The following is a 27,451-nucleotide window of genomic DNA, read 5'->3' as shown; positions in this document are numbered from 1 at the left end:
AGAATTCCCGATTCACTTGAAGCCAGTTTATGGAACCTATGGTGTTCCAGCTTTAAAAGTGCTTAAGCCTGTCTCTTGTTTCATCCATTTTATAGAGCAATATTCACTTCAAAATGCATACAGCAGTGGTTCTCAAACTTTTGCCTACAGGGATCCCTTCTAGTGTTAAAACATTTCCACAGACCCCCTTATAATCACAGCAAAGCTTTATTTTACAATAATAATAATAATCAAACCATTCAAACATTAGGCTATTAAGCAAGTGTGTTTTCGGAACCTGAACTTTCTAACCACAAAACCCAGACCAGTTCTTTCAATATAGAAACATTTTCAAGAGTCCCCACAATGAGGACCATAAGCATATAGGGCTTACTGTTAATGATTCATTCTCACACAGACTACTCTATTCATCCAAGCTGTGTGATGGGTTCTGGGACATCATTACATATACTGCAAGATATATATATATATATATATATATATATATATATATATATATATATATATATATATATATCTTAAACTGTAGCGATTTAAAAAAAAATCTTTTTCACAACTTTTGTGCAGTTGCACCACCATATTTTCTGAATTTTTAAGTCTTTATGCTCCGCCCACTTTGTCACTTTTTAAAAATCCATAAACCAGCGATATTCAAATGAACTGTGCTTAAAAGCCTTGGGAGCACTTTCACAATTAATAATTTCACCCAAAGACTGGATGTTTGGTTTTATTATAAATATGCAAATGTATGCATAGATCCAAGCCTTCATTTGCCTAGATAAATGTAATTTAAAAAAAAAATGTTCCAATGCGAAGAATACTTTTAAGAATATCAGCAATCAGCGGGTTGCAGAAACCAGATTCACCCGGCACCTTTTTTTCTTTCTTTAACTGTATCAGTGTCATGATTTAGTTGCCATGTGATAATGCCATTATTAGAACCAACTGGGAGAAATACGGAAATTCGGCCAGTGATGTATTTAGCATGCCCCAGTTGTCAAAAACCTCCAAACCGACATAATTTTACTATTGATCGTACGTCGTAAAGACGCGCGTGCTGTTATGGTTCCTATGGTAACCTGATGACGTACTCGTTTAAGTACTAGTTAGCAAGGTAGTAGCATATGTAGTTTGGCTTTTTGCTCGAAGTAGAGGAATCTTTGGCGTGAGGAGTCCCGCGCTGTATGACGCACGCGCGAAAGAGCGGGAACTGTCACAGCAGCGCGAGGACACTCCACATTCTCCTGCACAGATGCGCGCGGACTGCGCTGCTTTTCTTGAACAGCCCACTTCGCTGTTCCTTTAGGTTGCAATAAATAAAAGCGCGTTGTTTTCTGTGAGTTAATATACTGAAGCATCAGTGAGAAAGTTGGAAAATTGTCGCGCGGGTGGGTGAGTGAGTGAGTGAGAGAGAGAGAGAGAGAGAGAGAGAGCCATGGGCACTTTGAGGGACCTGCAGTACGCGTTACAGGAGAAGATCGAAGAGCTGAGGCAGAGAGATGCGCTCATTGATGAACTTGAGCTTGAACTGGACCAGAAGGACGAGCTCATTCAGAAACTACAGAACGAGCTGGATAAATATCGCTCCGTGATCCGGCCAGCCACTCAGCGCGTGCACAAAGACAACGAGCAGGAGCAGCAGCGCACCAAGAGGCAGGCGATCTCCGCCGAGCCCACCGCCTTCAACATCCAGGACCTGAACCATGTAACTCTACCCTTCTACTCCAAGAGTTCAAAGTAGGTTTACTCTAAAGCGAATTTCTTCCGTCGAGTTTCTGTGCTTTATCATTCGTCATATCACAAGTCTAACAAGCACAGTATAGTATAGCGCACAGGCTCCTAAGGCTGGTCCTGGAATACCCCATGTCTTGCACATAGACTTTCCCCTGCTTTAACACACCCACTTCAACTCGTGAAGGGATGTTAATTAGCTGATTAGTTCAGTCAGGTGTGTTTGGAGAAGGGACAACACTGAAATGTGCAGGACAGGGGGACCAGGTTTGGGAAGCAAGGCTGCTGACTATTCTATTAATCCCAGCTGTGTAAGAAATCAGAACTAATGTAAAGAACTTTTGAGTCTTTTTTTTGTTCAATATAGTTGCATGCTATAGCAAATGCATTTAAGAAATGGGAAGGATTGTCAGCAGAGAACCCCAGTTAAAAACGCTGCCTCGATTCATCTAAACTCAAAATTAATCAGAGAACTGAATGAAAAAAAAAACAAGAAAAAAAAAAAAAACCCTGTTCCTTTAAGCTGTTAACTCAGAATCTTGCACATTAACACAGCATGCTGTATATGGAAGACATTTCCATGTGAAAGACATTTTCACAGCTGGGAGCTCAAAAACAAAAAGCCTGTGTATCAGAACTGTTCAGCACAGTGGGCTACCAATTCCCGATTGCCAAAGGGCTTGAATATACTAGTGCTTCTTTTGCTTAATGGAGAGATCATTTGCTTATCAAAGTAGTGGTATGAAAATTGACGATGTGCATCATTCCGAAAGCATGCCAGCTTTTCCAGCACAACATTCACAAATGACATCACCCATAGAAAATTGTTGGCTGAGTTAGAATTTAAAGTTAACATTTTATTAAGCAAGTATCAGTAATGAATTAATAACTCGTTGTTGTTGTAGCTGTGGGATTCGGTCACCTGTTGATTTGCATACATGCTCTTGTGGAATGGATCTCTCTATTGCATCCAGAGAACAAAGAAAACAGAGGATGTTTTGTCTTCTAGTGGAGGAGATGCAACATGGCTGTAATGCTTCACTTCATACTCAGTGGCAATGAGCTCAGAAGCTGTGAATTAACTCCAAATAACTTTTTAACTGTATTTTGTGTATCTTGTCATTCTGCCGTTTCTCCGTTAAATTGAAGACAATCATGAAATGTTTGTGTTTAGTTTAACTAAATTATGTAAAATCATGTTCTAGTTGTAACAGGAAGTAATGATTACATGTGGGTATGTGCATCATTTTTCAGGAGAAAGCACAGCTGTTTAAAAGGGCATAATTTCCTAAACCAGCAATGAATTATTAATTTATTTTTTTCAGTGTGCTTATATTTTAACTGCCATTATTTTGTATTGTAAATAGGGAAAGTATAGATTCCTAATTTAGCTGGTCCTGGTTTATTGTCGACATGATGCCCTCTTTAGCCCACTGACTAATAAATACATGCCAAAATATATAAAGATATACTAATATATGCATACCTACTAAAGCCCGATCTTTAGTAACATTGCACCATGATAAATGTATATGGGTCATAATTTGACTTGAAAAACAGTCACATTCTGTAGATATTGTAATTTGTTATGATAACTCACATAGGTGTATTCTGTGAGCATCTCAGGATAAGAAGTCAAGTTAGTGTGATAACCTGGAACCAGATGATAAATGATCAATGGCTCAATGCATACAAACATCGAACTAAACCAAAAAGTTACTTCTGAATCAGGGTTTTATTTATGTTGGTGAAAGATAATTGATTAGTCAGAGCTTTCGTGCACTGAGTTTAACACAGGCCTAAGGTCAAGTATCATATTCAGGTAGAGGATAGTTAAGGGCATGTGTATGTGTTTTCATGTTTGTACTTTAACCGAGAAAATGCATGTTGCAACTGTGAATGTTACATTTGTCCCAGACCCATAATTTCCATAATGCTCTTCAGTGGCATGTTGTTTATGCTCTTATTCTTTTACATAAATGTTTAACTGAATGTTTAATACTAATGATTCTTTGACTGAATGCTAGACGTGTTGTGAAAACAGCCAACTAGGCATTGTCTGTTGCTGATTCCTTGCAATTTATCCAGACACTATTGTCAGTTCACTTTTGGTATTGCAAAAAGAAAGGAATTAAAATTATACTGAATGGCCAAATGGGGCCTAAAATGAAGAAATGATAAGCATGTTTATAGACATCACTAAAAGCAAATAAGCTTTATCTGTATGTTGTGTTCAGTAATGTTTTCAAAAAAGACATTGGTCTTTATTTTAATTGTCTGTGCTTTGCTGAGCTATACTTGAAAGGAGCATTAATTAGTCACATTTTCCCATGTTTTGCTTTTAGGAGATAAATGTCTCCTTTGTTTGCTTTGCTTTCAGAAGAGTGATATAGAAGGAAGGGGCTCAAAATAGCTAATGCCACTTTTTACATTTTACAACTCTTTGCATCAGCATTACAAAGGGTTTTTTTTTAAATGATAACTTCTTGTATGTGGTTGATTTGAATGTTAAAGAACTGAGTCAGTAACATTTGCATTTATTTACGTTTCAGTAACTTTCCAGTCTGCCACACTTCTCGTATAATGTTTTGTAACATTTCTCATATACAGAATTTATACAAATTCCTTATTCTGAAATAAAGTATAAGATACAAGGCTATCTAATCATGATTACTACATTACGAGATAGTATAGATTGGACTGTACAAAAAAATGTGGGATGTTTTCATGCATATAGGAGTGTAGGAGTTGGAGGTCTGAGAGGAAGTTTGCGAAACAGAGATAGAACATCCAATGATGCTCAATAAAAGATCATTAAAAGTCTTACTTTAAATAGACAAAATATGTAGGTGTAAATGTTGTCTTATTTCAGCAAGCATTATATAAAGGCAGTAGTAATGACATTATTCTTGTCTTCCTGTAATTTCTAAGAAGTTTGTAGAGGGATATTGGTCCACTACTCCATGCAGAGGACTTTAAACTGCTTTACACACTTACTTTTGTGCATATGGGTCTTCAATTCAGACCACAGTAGGGTTCAAATCCAGAGATTGAGATGGCATTGCCAAACATTGATTTTGTGTTTCTTTCAACATTTTCTTGTTGATTTGGAAGTTTTGCTCATCATTTTGTTGAAATTGCTATCTATAGCCATGTCTGAAACTCCTGGCAGAGCCAACCTGGTGTTTGGCTGAAAAATCCTGGCACTTAGCAGAATTCAAAATCCTGAGATTCATGATCCAAAACATCAGTGCAATATTTTTCAGTGGGGTATCAGATACTTGTTCTTGTATATAATCTCCTTTTGTTGCCAAACATTTTGACAGTGTGCATGACCAAAAGAAATTGATTATGGTCTAATCTACCCACAAAACTGAATGGCAGGTATACAGGGTTTCCCAAAATTCTTCAAACACAGGGGACTATGTTTGCCAGCAGCATGACAGTTGTGCCTTCTTCAGTGGATGTTCATGGATGAATACTTCTCGGTTGGGCTGCAACACTTTCAGTCTTTATGAATTTGTTAATAAGTTTGGCAACAGTGTTGTGTGTTAGATGCTTGCCTGTTAAAGTCCATTGCAACCTTGCCACAGCTTCCCGATCCATCCATGAGAATGGTTTCAATATGTTCTTCTTTTGTCAAAGGCCTTCTTAAAGGCTATCTGAAAAAATTGATATAATATAAACTATGAGAAATTTTGGAAGACATTTTGCTAAAAAGTGTTAATTTCCCTTATGTATGGAGACTTTTGGGACACCCTGTAGTTTTAATTATACTTGGTGAGGTTCAGGAGCTGCATTTGAGATTGTACATGTGAGATTCTCTCTGGATGGTCTTCTTTTTGTGATTGTTCTTAACAGATTGTTATGAAAGTGGTGTATGACAGAAGCTCTCAGAGCTAATCACAACCGCTGACTTTAATGATCAATAATAAGTCAAACATGTATTACTAACACAGAAAGTGTGGCCATATGTTTAGGCATATGAAGCAGTAGCATTGTGAAATAGTGTTTTAATTTGGAAAACTGTGCAGTTTTATATTTGGGCTCTTCTATATTCATTGCTTCTACAGTTTTATACTTTCCCTCCTTCACCATCATCCTGACTGTGTTAACTGTTTTGGACATCATACCATTCAAAAATACCTTAAATATTGTTTAGTTCATTGATCATCACTCTGATCTATATAATTACCTTGAATAGTTGTTATAAGCAGATAAATAAATAAATAAATAAATAAATATATATATATATATATATATATATATATATATATATATATATATATATATATATATATATATATATATATATATGTATATGTAAAAGCATATAAAAATGGCTCATAGTCACACAGGCTGTTATTTGAATTGCTTTGACTTTTGGCTTTTACTTGAACCCGAATCAATCATTTAGGGAAACTGTGTCCATCTGCTCTCTGACACATTTATTCCTTTATTTCCTTCGCCAGTGTCTTTCTTTTGTCTTTCTTGTCACCGTCTCTGTTTTCCCATCTCTATGACTCTCAGTTTTATCCTTTTAAGGGAAGTAGTCTGTGTTTGTTCCTGCAGACCTGTAGGATATGAATCTCTTCTTAGCAAAGGAAAGAAGTAAAAACCACAAGTCAAAGAGAAAAAGAAGTGTAGAGTGTGTTAAGAATTGCAATCCACTGGAAACTACAGGGCTCATTTGCTGTAAATGAGGCCAGTATCATTCTCCTCCTTTGGGTATAAATCTGACTGCCTCCCTGACTATGCCTTCTCAGCAGCTCACTCTCTAATTATAACACTTACTCCTTAAAGGCCCAAAAGCCAAGAGTGAAGTACTATCCTCACACTCCAGTTTTCCCAGTTAAACTTGGAAATAAAACATACTCATGCTTGCCTTAAACTACAAACACAAAATATCAGATCCTTAAAAACAAAATTACACCAAAAACTATATCAAATAATGATAGTCTTATGATAAGAAGTCATCCATACTGATTTTTATTGGCATAAACTGAAAAAAAAAATCAAGAATAAGAATAAAAACTGGTCATACAGTACATATCCAAAGTTGTTTGCACTGAAAAAAAAATTCAAATCATACCAGAGAACAAGAATAACAAAAACATATATTAAAAATACACTGAAAGCACACACTGTTAGTGTTCCAGGAAGTGAAATAGATGAATAGATGAATAGATATAGATGCCAGTATATTGTTTTGTGTGTCACTGAACATTGAATTTGGACATTTTTCTGGTTGTCTAGGATGCATTTGAAAGATAAAGAGCCACTGTTAGATTCTTGAATAAGGAATCAATCAATTAACAATCAATTGCTTCAAAGTTTCTTTTAAAGCATCTTCAACACTAATGAAAGTATAATGATCTTTTGAGCATGATTTTTTACTTTAGCTGTGTTTATTTATGTTTGGGTCACAGCATACTGAATAAAGGTTGTCAGAGCATGAGGATGTCCGCACGTGTCGGTGTAGAGGGAAAGTACCAACTATATGAATCATGCAGAACTTGAAATGGGCACTGTTTTTTGTCATTGGTGCGGCATACCTGTGGATTGTAAACAGTATGTGGTGAACTTTATTGGGCTAATATTTTTCAGCCCATGTTGTTGATGCCTCGATAACATATCATCAGCAGTGATTGAGAAGGTGCATGTGAAATACAGTTTCAGGTGCAATCAATCTGAATGAAGTGGATTATTAGCCCATCATTTTCACCCTAATCTGCCTTTAGAAGAGAAAGTAAAAGTTTAGAAAAAGCACACAGACTAAGCACATATTATCACATCAAAATACAAATTGTCTGGTTTGAATGAGGGTGTTACAACTTTTATGTTTGCTATCTTTGGTATTTGGAGGAATGCATTGCAGACTTCAACAGAAATCATGAATGCTGTATGTATATGTGTGTGTGTGTGTGTGTGTGTGTGTGTGTGTGTGTGAGAGAGAGAGAGAGAGAGAGAGAGAGAGAGAGAGAGAGAGAGAGAGAAAGAGAGATCATTCTTATTATGCCCTCATGCTCAACCCTACTAGTTTCAATGTTGAGCTATTAATTGATATTATATTTTAGCCCAATATCATGGCCAGTTGTCACTGCTTATTCTGCCTGTAATATAAGTACAAGTAAATGTAATCATGCTATGAGTGAACATTTGACATATCAGCAAACATTTATCATTTGTATTTTTAGTTCTTTCACATTTCTTTTTGTGAGATATTTTGCAGTTAATCATTTTGAATATGTGTTCATGCAACCAGCATTCCGGTTCAAATGAAAATGACTGGGATGTTCTGCTTTTACTCCTTTAGAGAGAGGGTACTTTGCTGTGAGGTGATATGCAATTCAAACTAAAGTCATATCTCTGATGATGATAATATTTTATTTGTTTTTCCTGGAGAGAAAGGTTACATTGCATATTCATTATCTGAGATTTTTTTTTTTCTAAACATGAGCTGTTGTGTGGATGACTGTACTGTGAAAAAGACTGAGTGTATCTGTGTGCAGCTTTTTACTTGAAATATGATTGAAATCTAATCAATCCCCATTTACTAAATGTCCTCTGAGGTGTTTTGATATGGTACAATTCTGGATAAGGACCTTATCTAATTACATGTTTCCCCTTGAAATGGCATTTTTTTTATGCAAATGCTGTTTGATCCAAAAGAGCATGACCAGAGATGAGCTGAGTGACAAATCATCACTGGTCATAATGATGTACTGATTTGTGTGTTATTTTCCTGCGTTGCCTCATTTTAATATTGTTTTAAACAGGTCCAAGGACTTGATCAAAGAAGCCATCTTAGACAATGACTTCATGAAGAATCTGGAGCTGTCCCAGATCCAGGAGATAGTGGACTGCATGTATCCAGTAGAGTATGGCAAGGACAGCTGCATCATTAAAGAGGGTGACGTAGGGTCGCTCGTCTATGTAATGGAAGGTAAGAGATCGTGTATGATGATGACGATGATGATGAATAAAGGTGTTTTGATTCCGAAATAGATGCAAACACGTATCATCTTAGTAAAGTGTTGTAAATGTTCTTGCAATACTCAATTTTGAACCACATATTTGTCTGTTCAGTCATGCTTAGACCTGCACAGACTTCATTGCGTAGAGTTGTTTTCACTTTCTCTTGTTCTGCTTAAAAAGCACCAACATGCTTTAGCATATTCAACATTAAACTTTCAGCATCCTTACATGTCTCTCTCTCACACACACACACACACACACACACACACACACACACACACCAAACAATCTGTCCACATTACATACATATTACAGCAGTTACACTTGCTGCTTGTCTTTTTCCCAATTTACCCCTTAAACTTCCAGGACCGGTCAGTAGGTACACACTCACACAACTAACCCTAACTCACCCTTCTAATTACATGACTTTTACTATTGCTGAAATAACAGTAGTTATGGAAAGATTTACTTTAAGATTAATTTTGAACTACTGTATGATTTCCCCGCTAAAGAAATACTGTTTATCATTTTGGAAATAATAATGATATCAAATGTGTCACATTTCAGAAATGCTAGAAATATAGATGTGAAGCTAATATGATTCATGTTAACACAGCACAGTAGTTTTCACATTAGCTAGGCTATATTAAGTGAACAAAAAGGGGTGAAAGTGTGTGGAAACTCACACTCTGTCTATTCTCTATTGTAGTTTTTCTCTCAAATATTTGTTCATTTTTTTGTGTGTCTTTCTCTTGTACTGAATGTGAACTAAAGCGAGAGAAAGAGTAAGAGCAAAACTACTTTTGAAAACGTAAAAGTTTCAAGTTTTATTGCCATGTGCATAGGGCTGCACGATTATGTCCAAAATGATAATCACTATTATTTTGATCAATATTGAGATCACGATTATTCATTTATTTTAGGGACAACATATTTTTATTGCACTTTCACATTTAAATAAACAGACCACTGCTTTCACCTCCATGTTGTGCTACATTTGCATCAAATTAGACTGATCCTTAAAGTGCATCATCTCATAGAAGCAAAATATAAGTAAAATATAAATAAAATTGTACCCAAAATATAGGATAAGTAAAAAATAAAAATGCCATCAACCAAATGAAAATATGCAATCAAATATAACAACATGCAACCAAATGAAAACAATTCAGGCGTATGCAGAAAAGGCAATAACAGTGTTTACAGGAGGAGAGATGCAGACAAATCACGCAATAGAGAGGTGCAGGGATGATGTCATTTTGTACCGAAACCCAGAAGTTAGCATAACACTGGTTCCCTCAACAAAAACCCAATAGTATTTTTCCATAGGCTTTTGGATTATTGCAAAAAATAAACTCTGTAATCAACAACAGCTTACAATACTAACACGCTTTGTCCATCAAGTTAATTTTCACAAACGAACACAACTTTTATGAAGTTTGAAGTCCAAATACAATCACAAGAAATAAACAGCTAACCATATGCTATAAACGAACTACACCACGGTCTAACTCTAAAATGCTAACAGCCAGCCACTCTGTGGTGACTGGCTGTAAGTTTAGGAAGCGCTTGATTTGATCTGCAGTGGAGTTTTCTATGAGCGGAGGACAAACTTTAAACATCAGTATTGCAGTCGATCATGTTCATGTAATCATGGGCAGTCAAAATCGTAATCGAGATCAATATTCGATTAATTGTGCAGCCCTACATGTGCATAAAGAGTGCTGTACACATCTATATACAATGAAATTCTTGTGCTACAGTTGCACACTCCTACAAAAACAGTGCAAAATAATAAATCAACTTATAACCAGTACAAATAAATAACAAACATTGAACACAGACGTACAGTATGTATGGGCATGTGGAGATCATATAAGGTATTTGGCTGGTCCCTTCAAGGAACAAAAGGCAGATTTCCTTTTGGTTAGTGAGGTTAAGGTTAGATTTTTGTGCAGGCATAACAGTAATTAGCTGCATTAATAATTATGTCAACAGAAGGTCCTTACAAGGATAACAGGACAAATGTATGTGTGTGTGTGAGTGGGTGAGTGGGTATTTGACTGATGCCTTGAGGCACAGTCTTTGTAAAAGAAATGTTGTTTAGATTTATTATTGTTGTAGCACTCACTCAGATGCTCTCTTACTCCCTGCTTTTGTGTAAGTTTGACTTGAGGCCATCGATCCTTATCAGTTGATAGGATTGAGAGCTGGGGCGTTTAATCCAGCAAATCAGAGATTGTGAGTTTTTCAGCAAAGAAGGAACTGCTCTCTCATAGATCAACACTGTTCCATCTTGTACTCCACTCTTTTTCTTGATAACAGTGTACTCAGGTTTTAAGTTTAGAATAAGGACACTTTTGTATAAGATCTCTCCAGTTCATGTGTGTACTTTCCTGAGATGAGGGTGAATTTTATTACAAGCAGAAGTTGTTTATTCTAAGGGTGAGTGGATTCTTTGTTCCCTCTCTATTATGGGAAAGTGAGTGTACTTGGTCACATTTAAGGGATTTTCATGATCACTCTTCAGAGTTTTGTGCTGTCTTTTGGACATGAATTGGAGTCTTCTATTTAGTTATAAATGTAATGGAGAACCAGGGTTCCCTAGTTTGATTTTGAGCCCGGGTTACTGTCTGTGTAGAGTTTCTGAGCATGTTCTCAGTGTGCAAAGGGGTTTCCACAGTGTTTTCCGGTTTTCTCCCATCTACCAAAAACTTGCCAGTAAGTGGATTAGATAAGATAAATTGCCCCTTGCTGTGAATAAGTGTGCTAATGTGCATGTGAATGTGTGTGCTTGGTGCCCTGTGATGGACAGGTGTCCCACCCAGGATGTATATCAGCCTCAGGCCTAACGTTCACAGTATAGGCTCTGGATCCACTGCAATCCTGACCAGCACAGCTGCTGAGAGTGAGTGACTGTATTGGAAAGCCCATGGGTGACTTTTTAAAATCACCCTCAGATTAATTAGAGAGTATATGCAGTTCTGTAAACTGAGTCACATGAGAAGAGATATTACAGATAATTATAGTGGCCTTACGAAAGGAGAGACCAAGCATGAAATTCTGCCCTATTAATGAGCGTCAAATGTCATATTAATCTGTACTAATGCTGCCGTTTTAATGAGGTCTAATCGGAATAAATGCCAGATGAGACAGTGGCCTGTGAATCAGATGCTGTTGGCCATTAAACCTGTCTAGTTATCTGGGTGGAGGCATACGTCAGAGAGACAGTGTTCCAGCCTTTATAGCTTCGTTAGTGACACCCATTCATGACTAGATCTGCAAGGCTGCACATACACTTTGTGGTCAAAAGTTTGTGGACACCTGACCATCACATCACATATGTGCTATTTGAGCATCCCATTCCAGATTTAGTCCCCCTTTGCTGTTATAATAATCTCCACTTTTCCGGGAAGGCTTTCCATTTGATTTTGGAGCATGGCTGTGGGGATTTGCCCATTCAGCCACAAAATCATTTGTGAGGTCAAGAACCGATGTTGTGCTACAAGACCTGGGGCATGTCAGTGCTCTTGTTCAGTGGGGTTGAGGTCAAGGCTCTGTGCAAGGCCACTTGAGTTCTTCCATTCCAACTTTGGCAAACCGTGTCTTCATGGACTTCGCTTTGTGCACTGGGGCATTGTCATGCTGGAAAAGGTTTGGGACACTTAGCTCTAGTGAAGGGAAATTTACATTTATGGCATTTGGCAGATGCCCTTATCCAGAGAATCCCAAAGCAAATGTCTTATCCACAGAGCTACAGCATACCAAGACCAAGTTAGGGGAATGCCCATATATGGATGTAATGATCAGGAGTCCGAAAAAAAACCCAACACCACCTTTTGACTCTATAGCGTATATGCTGTATTTCATTCATTTCATGTGCAGTATGAAATATAAACAAAAAATAATTTCCTCTCATTTAATATATTTTTCTGTCATGTTGTTTTATTCCATTGCAAAGTTTATGCCGTTCAGTGAACCTGTGTCCTTTATGTCATTATATTTCTTGTGGTATTTAGAGCCCATTGATCAGGTGCTGAATTCTTTGTGATTTGCACTGAATTAGGACTAGAAGAAATGACTTAATTGCTTTTAAACATTTCTCGTTATGAGTGAGACAGAACAAACATGACAATATTCACTGGGAATTAAGTAATATTCGTCTTTCTTGCTTCACTGGTCACTCAGCTGAATAAGACATAATCTGTGTAGATGAAGTACATGATGTTCTAATGCAAGACTGAATTTATAGATATAGTGAATATTTAATTTGAATACTAAATATTGAACCATTATTGCTGTACATATCTATACTGCTCTTGATTAAAATAAATTAATTTCTGTATTTTCTGATCAGATATCACTTCAAAAGTATTATTTGTGTGCACATAGAAAATGATCAGCAAGCACAAATGTAATTATCATGAGTCCCAAATAATTCATTAAATGTATATTTTTGTAGTTAACTTTCACCTATTGTATATTATCACTGTAAATAAAAAAAGTGCTCTCATAAAGGAGTTATCTTGCTTTCTGGCTGATCATTTAACCCCATTTAGAAATTATAAGCATGATGTTTTATTTACTTTTTAGTAGTAGTGGATTGGAGTATGAGAGAAAACGTGACAAGCTCTGTAAAGCAGAATGTTTTGTTTCTTGACTACAAGAGTCATAACTTCCTGTGCACAGCTCAAAGAGTGGGCAGAGGTCATGTTGCTTGTACATGACTTCCTGCTCTTTTGGATCATTAGTGTTGTGGGACAGCATGTGTTGAGAAAAAAAGAACACATTGTTTGACCTAAAGGCTGACTCTGAACTTCCTATTGCCAATTCTGCAGGCCCTATTGGGGGAAAAGAGTGTGAGCACGAACATATCCTGTTGGCAACAGCTGGAACACATCCTGTTAGCAACATTGTGTATGCATGAGTTCATGAATGATGCTTATGACCAAAGAAGTTTAATCCTTTTTTTTCATCTAAGGGGAGAAGCAACTGTTATATATAGCTATATTCTAGATTTGAATTCTGTCTTTGTGGTGACCTTAACTGAGGGTTTAAGTGGGTATGGGAGGAAACTGGAGAACTGGCATGAACATGCACATGGGGAGAACATGTACAGAAACTGAACACAGACAGTGAAAGAAAGTTTGAAGTGGCACCACTATCACTGCACCACCATGCTGCGCCTGTAGTAAATAGGAAGTGAAAATGCTGAAAAACTGGCTAGGGTCCTAAGGGATAAGTTTTTCCTACTACTTACCTCACATAAACTAAAAGTCTGGGTTACGCATGTAACCCTGGTCCCTGAGAAGGGAACGAGACGTTGCATGAGCTCAACGCTGTGGGAGAGCCTTCGTGCGTGAAGTCTGAAAAATCATGCCAATTTTTATAGGTTTGCCATGGCCAGGTGACGTGGCATTTAACGCATTGCGTAACTATAAACGGTGCCTGTAAACTACGTCATCTTTTCTTTGTCTGTAGTGAAAACGCAATTTACACGCATACCCCAGTATGACAAAGCTACGCAATGTCTCGTTCCCTTCTCAGGCAACAGGGTCACATGCATACCCCAGACATTCCCTTTCAATGTCAACTCAACATTGCATGAGCTTAACACTGTAGGAACAAGTATACCCACTCCGACATACTGAGGATGTGGTCTGTCCAAAAAGGTCTGTGTCTGAGGGTCACTAATAGACCCTTGAGCCTGGTGTGAAATCCATGTCCAGACTGTAATATTGAATGAATGTGTGCGGCACCTCATAAGCAATAGAGATTGCTTCCACTGTCCAATTAGAGATGTGCTGCTTTGACACAGCATCATCCCTACTGTCACTGCCAAAGCAAACCAGCTGTGACTTATGCCACTGGCCAGAACAGTGGATGGAAGTATAAAGAACACTTACTGGACACAGTAGGTGCAGTTTTTCTGCACCACTGCAACACTACCGGCTGGGCAGCAGATGTAGGGAACTTTAGGAATATAGTCTGCCTTAGGATATAGGAAGGCCTTGGCTAATCCAGGGGCAAAGTCGAGGCAGGGAGGGGCAACAGAGAGAGCTTGTAGATCTCCTACTCGCTTGAGAGATGTCAGAAGAGCTAGCTTTAGAGTCTGAAGCTTCTCTGAAGCTGACCCTAAGGGCTCAAATGGGACGCCTGACACAACTTCCAGGACCACAGAAAGGTCCCAGGAAGGTATGTGTGGTCTGCAGATTGGCCTTAGCCGTATGACACCATGCATAAACCTCAGTGTTAGGGGATGTTGCCCCACAGAGGCTCCATCAACGGGGCGTGGCTGGCCGAAATGGCGGCCATGTAGACCTTAATTGTAGAAGGAGCCAACCCTGCTGAGAAACGTTCCTGTAAGAACTCTAGGACTGTAGCTATTGCGTAGTTTACTGGGTCTAACTGACATTTCTTACACCATGATACAAAAAGTTGCCACTCGAACGATACAATTTTCTCATGGATGGTGCTCTAGCGTTTAACATGGTCTCTACAACCTCAGTTGAGAGACCGGAATCTATGAGCTGGTGTCACTCAGGGGCCAGACCCACAGTTTCCATAGATCCGGACAAGGGTGACAAATCAAATCTCTGGCTTGAGACAATAGATCCCTGTATACGGGAATCTCCCAGGGAGTGCCGTCCAGCATAGATATTTCTCCGAGAACCATATTCAAGCTGGCCAATAAGGTGCTGTTAGCAGCAGATTTAGACGGTCTTGGCAGTCTCTTGTTAGAACTTGTGGGAGCAGAGCAATCGGGTGAAAGGCGTACAGTTGTGACCTCGGCCATGTGTACCATGGCATCCAGCCCTAATGGTGTGGAAGGAGTGAAGATGAACCACAGCGGGTAGTGTGTTTTCTCCACAGAGGCAAACACATCCACGACCACTCAGCTGAACCTCCGCCATATGGACTCCACCACTTGTGGGTGGAGCCCTCAATCCCCGGGCCTCAGCCCCTGCCTCGACAAGATGTCTGCCACCATATTCTGGTTGCCCGGAATGTACATTGCACTCACTGACAAAATCTTTCCCTCTGTCTAGAGAAGAATTAGTTGAGCCTGCCTGAACAGGGGACATGAACGTAACCCTTCCTGGTGGTTGATATATGAGATCACTGCTGTATTGTTTCTCATAACTAACATATGGTGACCTATTAACTGAGGAAGAAAGAATTTCAGTGCTAGGAATAGGGCACACATTTCTATGCAATTTATTTGCCACTCTAGATCTAGATGAGGACCGCTCCAGAAACTGTGAGCTGGACAGCCATTTAAGATCGCACTGCAACCTGTAAGGTTGGCGTCTATCATTACTGTCTTGCGATAAAGAGACACCCCTAGAGTGTGACCCGAGGCTAGAAACTGGGGATACCTCCAAGTTCTCAGAGCACATATACATCGCCGCATGACACTGAGTACTCATAGGGGTTTTGTCCTCGGATGAAATCCCCAACTTTTCAATCACCACTGAAATGGTCTTATGTGCAATAGGCCCAATGGTATGATGTTGGCTGCTGCTGCCATAAGCCCCTAACAGTCTCTCGTAAGAGACTGGAGGGGATGCCCAGACCTAACTTATTCTTGCTCAATGTTTATAGGATTGACCCTACGCACGTTGGGGATAGACATGCTCTCATCATATTCGAATCCCATATAACCCTAGAAAAGTCATCCTCTGAACTGGAGAAAGCATACTTGTCTTGAGGTTAAACCCAAGTCCCAAGTTCCTTATGTGGGCGAGAACAACATCTCTATGGACCACCTTCCTGGACCACGCTAGAATTAACCAGTCCAGGTAGTTTAGTACACGGATGCTCTGGTCTCGCAATGGAGCCAGAGCAGCATCCATGTACTAAGGATGAAACGGTTACCAGTTTCACAATAAAATTCACAATCGGTTAGTATTACCGTGTCACATTTCATTATCATTAAAACCCAGCATGAGTCTGACGCAGACGCAGAATGCAATATTGTTTTTTGAGCGTGAAAACGGACATTACAATTAAAAACTTTACACGTCTGCTCAATTCAGCATGAGCCGAATGAGTCAGAGTCACTGCACAGATCAGCAACAGTCAGATTTCATTTATCACGTGACGAAAGTGAGGCGAGCTGATGACGGAAGCTTTGATTTAATATAAGCGAGTCTATCATTGTACTATTTTGTTGTTGCTGTGTTTTTCATTAAGAATAATAATGAATCCACCATTAAAGCAATTGCGCCCCGAATTCCCTCTAATTTGAAAGCGAAAGTGAAATGCGCACAGACACATGGGAATTCATAATCGATTTAAAAACGTGGGGAAAAGCGGTAAAAGCGCCAATGAAGCACCAACAAAGCGCTAAAGCTCCCTTTCACAGCAGTTTTCTGCTGGCAAGCTCTGCAGACAGGGTTACCATCTTCTATTAAGTATCCCTCAGCATTTTTATAAAATCCAAAATATGACCACACTTTGGATTTGGTCCTCCTTCAGCCATGCCCTCTTACCTGAACTAAATGATCACAGCAAGCCTAATGACAATCATCCATCACTTTATAGTCAAATATAAACCCTGTTTAAATGATTTCAGTGTGTGTATCAGTACTTTTTGTACATTTTCAGCACATTTTAACAATACCGTGATAATACTGATAACCGTGATAGTTTTGGTCACAATAATCATGATATGAAATTTTCATACTGTTACATCTCTATGATGCACTTTGTGAAGGTGTGAGAGGATAAAGCTAAACCAAAGGGAAGAGCTCAATATTGGTATGCGTTGCCTCCAAACGCACACCTCAGGAACTTCCTGTGACTGGGCAATATTGCTATGTGGAAATATGCGTCTTTTAGATCTATCGTCACAAACCAGTCCTCGGACTGAATCTGTGGAACGATAAGTTTGAGCATCAACATCCTGAACCTGTATGTCCGAAGAGTACGGTTCAGATGACGCAGGTCTAAAATTGGCCGCTTACTGCTGTCTTTTTTTTTCCAGACCAGAAAATGACGGCTCTAAAAACCTCCCTCCCTCAAAGAAAGAGGTACATGCTCTATGGCCCCTTTATACAAGAGAGATCTTACTTACTCTCATTCTCTCTCTCTTTCTCTCTTTCTATGATTTAGTATCTTTCTATGCCTGACATTATAATGGTTTTATCATCATGTGGCAGCTTTTGTTATGACACTGCTGTCTGGTGAGAACACATGGGGAGTTGTGTGTGGATAGCTTGTGTATGAGTGGGTGTAGCCCATCACATAAGCGTGTGTGTTCAGCAGCACGGCTCATGATCATAGTTTTTCGTTGGACAGGACTACATTAATAGCAACATAGCCTCAAACAAAATTATGTCAAGAGGCTATCACACTTGACTAATGCTATAGGCTACTATCTAGTGATTTTTTAAAATGATTTTTTTTCCTATTGCAAGTTACCCCTTAATAAGCAGTTGAGAGTTGACAATAGTCATCTAGTGTACAGTCGGACAACTTGTTTTGAAGAGTTTTAGATACACTTGTTTAACTGTGTTCAAGGTATTATCATTAACCAGGGCTGACTGGTTTCAGCAAAATTTCCTGCCTAACTACATCTCAAAAACCATGCAAACGACCTGAAACTAGATTGGGAAAAAATTGGGAAGACATTTTCTTCTTGCATACATATTGCTGCTGTAAAGACATTATCTTCTCTCAATCTTTGCAATGTATTTACAATAGTAATAGTTATGTACATCTTACGCACAGAGTCTGCACTTACCCTTTGATTTTTGTGGACATGAATTAGATTTAATTCCGATGATTTGCTATAAAACAATCTTGGCGATTGTGGGCTATGTTTAAATAAGCCCACCTAGGGAACCCCGTCATTAACTGTCCTGTCTGCCTCTCTTCCACTGAACATGGTTCAGCTTTATTCCTGCCCCAATATTTGACCACTATGTGCAATAATACCTATATGGAGCTAAAGGGGGCAGTGAACATGTTGCCCCATGATTGTGTATCATGGGGCGTATCATTTTAAATCATTGGTCATTCAAAAGAGGTAGTTAGTATTGTAAAAGAATGTAAAAAGTATGGAGGTTGCATGTATGGAACATTTGTTGAACAGTTGATATAAATGGTTGGCCTCTACCCCACCTGCCCTATGAGTCGCCACTGCTCTTCAGTCTGCTCCGGTGGATATTCAGTAATGAGATTTTGTGACTTGCTCAAACAGGCAGTTGAGTGTTGTAACTAGTTATACACTGGTGTAGGGCTGAACGATTATGGCCAAAATGATAATCCTGATTATTTTGATCAATATTGAGATCTCGATTATTTATCACGATTATTCATTTATTTTAGGGACAACATATTTTTATTGCATTTTCACATTTAAATGAACAGACCACTGCTTTCACCTCCATGTTGTGCTACATTCCTGCTATTGTACAAATCTTTCACAGTGTTTACAGGAGGAGAGACGCAAGACAATTTCTTTTAGGAGCACTTGTGCTCCTAATTACAAAAATTTAGGAGCACAGTTGAAGTTTATTTATTTATTTATGTATTTATTTATTTTTACATTTTTAAAATTTATTTTAGAGATGGTAACGTTAATGTGCCACAATATAAGTAAATATAAATAGGCATGAGAAAACTTGAGCAATTATGACAGAATTTAGGAACATAGTGTGAGCCAAGACACATTAATTTGCCTTCTGATAAACTAAATTTAATATTTTCAGTTAATTTTACAGACTGTATGCAAAAACCAACCATTAACCTGTTCCACCTTGTAAACAAATACAATAAACATCAATGTTCAGTCTTTGAAGTCAGCTCCTTTTAAATATATTTAAAGCTACACTATTAGACATTTTCCACTGTCATGGTTCTGGGCTGGAGTCAGTTCTGGAACCGCTCTGTATATATAGTGTATATATATCTGAATAATCTCATATAGGATGTGATTGGGTGAGTTCATTTACTCATCAGATGCAAAGTGCTTTAGTTTAATCGTGTTCATTACAGATGCTCCGATCAGGATTTTTACGACCTATACCGATCCAGATACCAATCTTTTTTTTGGTTTAAACTTTAATCAAGAGGTCATAAACAGTTAAATTTAAGCTCTCTGCTCATGGTCACTGTTAATTGAATTAAAATAATAGCAATGAGAAATACTATTATTTAATTGATAAATAAACAAGCATAAAATATATATTTTAAATGTCTTAAACAATAAAAGTGTCCTAATTAAAAGCAAACTAACACAAGCATGATCCACATTAGAAAAAAGGCTAATAGCTTTCTAAGGAAATAGTGTACTAAGCTTAATGTCAAATTGATATTAAATACAACTAATAGTAATTAAACATCATTTAATTTCTCATTTTATTTGTATTTAATGAAGTTATTATAATATCTGTTTTTTATATTAATTTATTTATTTATAACTAAGCACATTTTCGGTCTTTACATTTTATTAGTTTTCTGTTTGTTTGTTTATCAGTTTTAGATCAGTACCCCAGTACATTGTCCATGTCTGCTGCTAATATTGTGTTTTGGGGGGATTAAATCAAAACATGGAACCTCGAGTTGACTTTTCTAGTGATATCTGGCAACCGTGAGTTTAAATGAAGTGAATTAGAGTTAGTGAAGGAGATCGGCGGCGTGCTGTATGTTTACAGACTGAAGAGTTGCCACTCTTGATTATGATTGGTGAGGAATTATTTAAGAAGTAAACCCACCTTGTAGCATTAGCATTATTATTAATTACTCCGCGCGAAGCCGCTGTGTCTACACGAGTATGTGCAAGTTTAGGCCATTTTGCGGGATCAATAAAAGATGGCGGTTTTGAGATCGGAGAGTTGAGAGAAGCAGATGATGTACAGAATTACTCTCTTCATCATAATGGATTCTCTGCAGTATTTACACAATTATTCGATTGACTGAGGAGATGAAAAGCAGTGTGAAAGTAAGTGTTGCGCGGTGTAGATGCATTTTGGACTTCCTGTAGTTTTTATTCCGATTGTATTATACAACTCCGAACACTTCACTTGCACCGGTGCGCCTAACTATTTATTCACAGTCGCACAAAATACTTTTCAATTGCAAATGCGAGTGAAAGGGTGGCACTATAGAGCCCTGAGTTTATCTGCAAAGCTTTTTCCTGTTCGGCGTGATGACGTTTAATGTCCCCGACAACCCCTGTAGTGCAATTTAGCATCATGTTAGTTTCATGATTTCCCCTCAAGCAAAGCGCTGGAGCACGCAGCGAAGCTGGCCGCTGGAGCACAAAAATGCTAACCCCATTTCCGGGTTTTGGCGCTACAAAATGATGTCATCCCTGCGCCACTATATGGTGATTGGCTGTAAGTTTAGGAAGCGCTTATATTTGATCTGCAGTGGACTTTTCTATGAACAAAGGACGAAATTTAAACTTTAATATCGCAGTCGATCATGTTCATTTAATCGTGGGCAGTCAAAATCGTGATCGTGATCGATATCCGATTAATTGTGCAGCCCTACACTAGTGTAATCCTGAATAACAGTGTTGGTTTGATTCGGCTCTGAAATGTTGATCTGGTATTAATTCAGGTTTTACATTTTTTCCAAAATAACTATAAAAGACATATTTTATGTCATAAAATTTCGTGGAATTTTGACTGATATCGGCCTCCATTATGTCTGTGATGCTTCTTAAAACTACTTTGGAATATCTTGCACAGTAAAGGTTGTGCAGCTGTAAGGATAGCAGTATTGGGTATTGAACAGTTCTCAGGTTTCAATATCACATTGAAAATGATATAATTGGACCGGTGCAGCCCTGGTTTTAACCAATATTAGAGTCAGGTTTAAACTAAGAGTGAAGTCAGTGTCCACTCTCTCATGACAGATGAAGGCTACTTCAAGTTAAAGCCAGATGGATATCTCCCTATCTGCTCACTTAACCAAGGATTATGTGCTCATTCCCTTTGTGTTTTATGATTCTTTTAATGATTCTTTTATATAGCCAATAGAAAGAACTATCGTAAATCTTTTCTTCTCTCCCTTTTGGATTTTCTTCTATTTCCTCTTTGGTACCGCTGTCCTTTAGCAGTCAGAGATGTCCTTCATACCTTCTTTACTTTTAGAATGTTCTTGACTAGCAGGCTGTCATTCACTTGTGTTCACTGACTGTTCATAATTTGAAAAAGGAAAAAAAAACACCCTCATTTACACATTTATGTCTCATAATATTTTTACTGTGTCATAGTGTGCTTTGTGTTATATTTCAAATAACCCATACATGTTTCATTTTGACAGTTCATCAAAATTAAACAGTGACATAAGAACAGTATTTGTGTTTATGTAATAGTACTGAAAGGTTGCTTTTATCTGTTTGGCAGTTGATAGCATCTCTGTCAGAAGGTGAGAGAGAATTAGAGAGAGAGATGAATTTGAAGTGAAAGTTATCTAAACGAAAGTGTTTTCGGCACTGAAAAGGAGCACAGTGCAAACACATCTGCCACTGTTCACATGCATGTGCGGAGGCTTAGCCATGAAATGTGATCACACATCACAAACATGCAATCATTATCCCATTGTGAGCTTCCTCAGTACAACAAACCCATCTTATTCCTATTCACAATGTTTAGTCATGTTATTCTTTTGTGTTTGTACAATGTTTTTTTTTTTTTTTTTTTTTTTTTTAAATAAAGGCTTGAGTCAAATCAAATCTTATAACCTGAGACACCATGAAAGAAGTAAGAGGAAGAACTGTTAAAGAGGTTACAATAAGAAACATGGACCAAGGCATTTATAACATTTTATCTTCAGTGCTTAAATGATATTTCATGCTTGATGATAATGTGTTTTCATTCAGCGAAATAAATTGCCTAATAAATAGCACAGGGTGATAGCTTTTGTGTTTGTCTGTGTTTGACCTAAACAACATTTTCCTCTTTAACCTGAACTTGATTTCTTGCAGATGGTAAAGTGGAGGTAACAAAAGAAGGCTTGAAGCTATGCACTATGGGGCCTGGGAAAGTGTTTGGAGAGCTTGCCATCCTTTATAATTGCACACGAACGGCCACAGTGAAGAGTGAGTACACACACACACGCACACACACACACATGCACACACACACACACACACAGACACACATGCACAACCATTCTGTGAACCAGTAACAGTTCTGTGTTGAGACTTGTGGCCATTTGCCTGTTATCATGTAATGAGGTGCATGTAAATGAGTTCTTTGACAGTATTGTTCTTTTGGCGAGATTAAAACGACCCCAGTCACTGTGATGCAGAGGATACTCATTATTACCTTCACAAATGAAAGCTCTATGCTCAAACCTATCTTTGGATTGGCACAGGTATTATTTCAGCTCTCTCTGCTCTTTAATATTTGCACCAAGTTGAAAAGGTTCAAGTGAAACTGACTTGTACAAATTTCATACACTAATTATATTTCTAAGCTTTAGATAGAAGTTTAATATCATGTAAGTAAAAGCACAATTTGCAGATTGTAACCACACAGTGGGTCTGAGTGAAAGGTTCTGTTAATTGCTAAAAATGTGACTTTTGATAGATAAGTGCAGGTCTGACTGAGAGAGGTGACTGATATAATGGTGGGAAAGACAAATAACTTGATTTTCAGTTATTCGGTGCAGTTTCCTCCCTTCAAGTTTCTCCAGTGGCAGCTCATCCATAGGGTCAGGTGGGGAAAAGGCCCAACATGTACAGTATATCAGCCATTCAACAAATGTTAATTTTCATTAGAGCTGCAACAACTAATCGATAAAATCGATAATAATCCATTATGAAAATCGTTGTCAACGAATCTCATTATCAATTGGTTGGTCTGCGCGTGGCACGAGGGAGATTTACTCATTACATTACTTTGGTTCCAAAAACACGCTTCGGAGAATAAATACTAAAGTTGTGTCCCAAATAACGTACTATACACTTACACTGTGGTCGAAGTACTCTACCATCTAGTATGTGAATTTCAGAAAGGTAATATCATCTCAAATATAACACTAGCGGGATTTTACTAACCGGAGCTATAAGCCACTTCCTAGTCGACGCCGCTTGATGTCACACGCACGTAATGCGACACCGCTAGCTTTAGCCTCAGAGTCACCGACACTGACGTTCTTCAGTTTACTTTCTGTCAGTGTTACCTTTTATTCCCAACATGACCTCAGTCCTCATCAGATGGAGGCGAAATCATAACGTGACTGAGGAAGAAAGTGTGTGTCCTCTAAGGCAGGGAGCATTCTATATTAAACTCTGCCGAGAAGATGTATAAACTTTATAAAGCGGAGTTTCTGCAGCACGGAAGCATGACAGTGATGCGGTCGCAAGTTGCTTAAAAGGTTTCATTTAATTCCAGTTTATTGTCGTTATATGTTGTATTTGCGCGCTTGCAGTGTAAATTCTGTTGTTTATTATAACAGAAGTGATGTGTTAGTAACGAGGCCGCGTTGCTCCTCACGCGTGATGCAGACGCGGTGATACAGAGTGTAGCGCAAGTAAGATCTGTAATGTCTAATTAAAACACTATGATCAAAAGTAAAATAATATGTCTAAAGGCAGCGAGTAAGAGAAACCACAAGGTGCAGTGAAAGTGAGTTTTTATTATTAATTTAGGACTGTAGTTTAATTCAGTGCTTTTTGTGTATCCATAAAAAATTATTATTTATATTTATCTAATTTGGTTAGATTATATTCATATTATATATAAGTACTTATGCATGATTTTTTTATGGATTCACAAAAAGCACCGGATTAAACTACAGTCCTAAATTATAATATATATTCGTGTGTGTGTGTGTGTGTGTGTGTGTGTGTGTGTGTGTGTGTGTGTGTTTGGTTCTTTTCTGTTTTGGAGAAACAGTTGTATAAATTTTTAATCTGAATTTATATTTGTAACACTAAGTTTGTGGATTTTATTTTAAATAAACCAAAAAAAAAGGCACTGAAATTTTGCCACACCTATCCAATTAATCAAAATAATAATAATAATAATAATAATAATAATAACAATAATAATAATAATCAGCCAACTAATCGATTATGAAAATAATTGTTAGTTGCAGCCCTAATTTTCATACAATCCTCATTCACAACTTCATACATTTTAAATTCCATCGAAATAATAATTACCCCTTTGAGTGACCAACAATTTTTAAAATGTTGCTATTTGACAGCTGATATTTTGTTGATTGATGTTGCTTTTCTATTATACGCTGCCTTTGACTTACCTCAGATGTGGGAAGTTGGTGCTCACAGGAATCTCCATGTTCGTCTTTTGTTAGCAACAAGCTAGCCAGCTAACTCTGATGAATGATGTATATTTACCTCATCAAAACCATGAACTGTATAGTCAGTGTTACAGATTTAATAAGTGAATATGTCTGTATGTTGATCGATGCAGAGCAAATATTTGTATATACAGCATAACTTATTTAAGGGTAAGAAATCCTACTTTGTTTACTTCTGATGCTGTGCGCAGTCATGTTGATTTGACATCACTCCATAATCTGGGAAGGAACTCATAACTAGAAAGGCTACCCCAAGTTGACAAGTAGAAGTTTCAAGTTAAGGGGATTTCAAGTTAAGAGTTGTGACCTCTAGTCTAATGAAGCATTATTATTGCTCTTAGTGGTCAAAAATGGGAACTACAACAAGTGTTAATAGAAGTCCACTTGCGGAGGAATCATACTTCCCCGTATTCAGGGAAGGAGCAGCAAACCGAAGAGTTAACAGGGTTATCAAACTGGGCTAGTTAAAAAAAATTATCGGATTGAAATCTAATAAAGTGCAGACAGTGTGTCTATGATATACAGCATAATTTCTGTTGATATGTTACACAGATTATGAAGGGAAAGGGGGAAAATCGAGTGAATAAATCCTGTACATCAGAAATGTCTGTGCACTACAGTGACCTTGTTTGCCATGCAAGGATTGTGGAAAAAAGCTTTTAAAAAAGAGAATAAATGTCTTTTCCATGCTGACTTTTTGGGGTAATTTTTGGGGTATTTGAGACGAAGTTGGAATGGAAATTTTGCTGAAATCTGGCAACCCTGGTTAATCACTTAACTCTAATGTTTTCGTCTCATACGTGGGAAATACATCTGCTGTATCACAGTTGAATAAATGTATGTATAAAACTGCTCATAACAAACTGCTAGATGTATGCTGGGTGACTGTTGACTCTTAACTGCCTATTATGGGGTTACTCTAAAAACTCACTAGATAGTAGCCTAAGCACATCAAGTGTTATCAACTCTCAACTTAATTTTTTTTTATGTGATTATTAATGTCATCTTGTCTGACCAAAATCTATGGTCACAAGCCACTGCTCAGTTTCTCTTTACAGACATTACTTGTTCTCTGTCTAAGAACCCCATAGAGCCTGTGTGAACACTTGCAGGCTGATGTGTGTGTTAGTACTGCCGAACAGCATGAAGCAATAATATTGCTACAATATTTCATTATTATTTTCTTCATTAAGTGCCCTAATCCAAACTGGTAAAGCAATAAACCTGTGATGTGACACAGTTAATGCAATAGTTAAGTAAAACAACAAATTACAAATGACATATTTACTCTAATTGTAGTCAATTAGACATGTTTAATGTGTGATAATTTCTTCTTTAATATTGGCACTGCAGTAATTAGGCTCATGTTGCTATCGGAGTCTGTGTTGCCCAAAATGTACTTGGTACTGTAGCTTCATTATGCTCATAGAGCCAGTCCAAAACCAAAGAAGTAATGTCACGGCCGATTGACACTTGGTAGAAGGAGTAAATTATGTCAATTTGATTTCTCTCTTCCTCTTAAAATTGGATTATTACACCCACAGACAATTTATCTGGAATGCTCACATATCACAGAGCTACTGCATGCTTTGGTGATATCAGAAATGCAAAAACTATAATAATAATATTAACAAGCAACATATTACGCATCCTTAGTGTGTACACTGACCAGCCATAACATTAAAACCACCTGCCGAATATAATGTAGGTCCCCTTGTGCTGCCAAAACAGCTCTGATCCGTCAAGGCATGGACTCCACAAGACCTCTGAATGTGTCCTGTGGCATCTGGCACCAAGTTGTGAGGTGGGGCCTCTATGGAGCTGACTTGTTTGTTCAGCACATCCCACAGATGTTTCATTGGATTGAGATCTGGGAACTTAGAAGACCAAGCCAACTTGAACTCCTTGTCATGTTCCTCAAACTGTTCCTGAACAATTTTTTCAGTGTGTCAGGGCGCATTATGCTGCTGAAAAACGCCACTGCCACTAGGGAATCCTGATGTCTTCTTTGGGATCAGACCAGACTTCGCTCCCCATGCATATCTTTGGTCCTTGGGCACCCATAACCCTGTCACCAGTTCAGCCATTGTCCTTCCTTGGACCACCTTAGGTAGTGGTACACTACCACTACCACACTACCGGGAACACCCCATGAGACCTGCCATTTTGGAGGTGCTCTGACTCAGTCATCTAGCCATCACACTTTTGCCCGTGTCAAAGTTGCTCAGATCCTTATGAGTGGCCATAGTGCCTGCTTCCAACAACTTCGAGAACTGACTGTTCACTTGCCTAATATATCTCCCCTTGACAGGTGCCACGAGATAATCAATGCTATTCACGTCATCTGTCATTGGTTTTAATGTTATGGCTGATCGGTTTAAGGGCTTATTATTTGCATGATTGCATAAATGTAAAGGAGGTTGATGTTTAAAATGATCTCATATCTAATTAT

The 27,451-nt window shown here is 38.0% G+C and overlaps 1 protein-coding gene across 4 annotated transcripts in view; it reads left to right on the top strand.

Annotated features, from left to right (window-relative positions):
- The window catches only part of prkg1a (protein kinase cGMP-dependent 1a), an 88,102-nt gene that overhangs the window by 5,601 nt on the left and 55,050 nt on the right, over nucleotides 1-27,451 (top strand). For 2 of the 4 annotated variants that reach the window (XM_017465001.3, XM_017465006.3), the window contains exons 1-3: nucleotides 609-1,737; nucleotides 8,511-8,677; nucleotides 22,655-22,768. In XM_017465001.3, coding sequence (XP_017320490.1) covers nucleotides 1,436-1,737; nucleotides 8,511-8,677; nucleotides 22,655-22,768 — 583 coding nt within the window. In that variant the 5' untranslated portion in view covers nucleotides 609-1,435. Of the gene's footprint in view, nucleotides 1-608; nucleotides 1,738-1,761; nucleotides 2,043-8,510; nucleotides 8,678-22,654; nucleotides 22,769-27,451 lie in introns of those variants that run through there. The other 2 variants (XM_017465005.3, XM_017465002.2) reach the window with 2 other exon arrangements.

This window comes from Ictalurus punctatus, chromosome 3, assembly GCF_001660625.3.
Source record: "Ictalurus punctatus breed USDA103 chromosome 3, Coco_2.0, whole genome shotgun sequence".
Classification (NCBI taxonomy): Eukaryota; Metazoa; Chordata; class Actinopteri; order Siluriformes; family Ictaluridae; genus Ictalurus; species Ictalurus punctatus.
The sequence above is the reverse complement of the archived record's forward strand: the minus strand, read 5'-3'. Positions and strand labels throughout refer to the sequence as shown.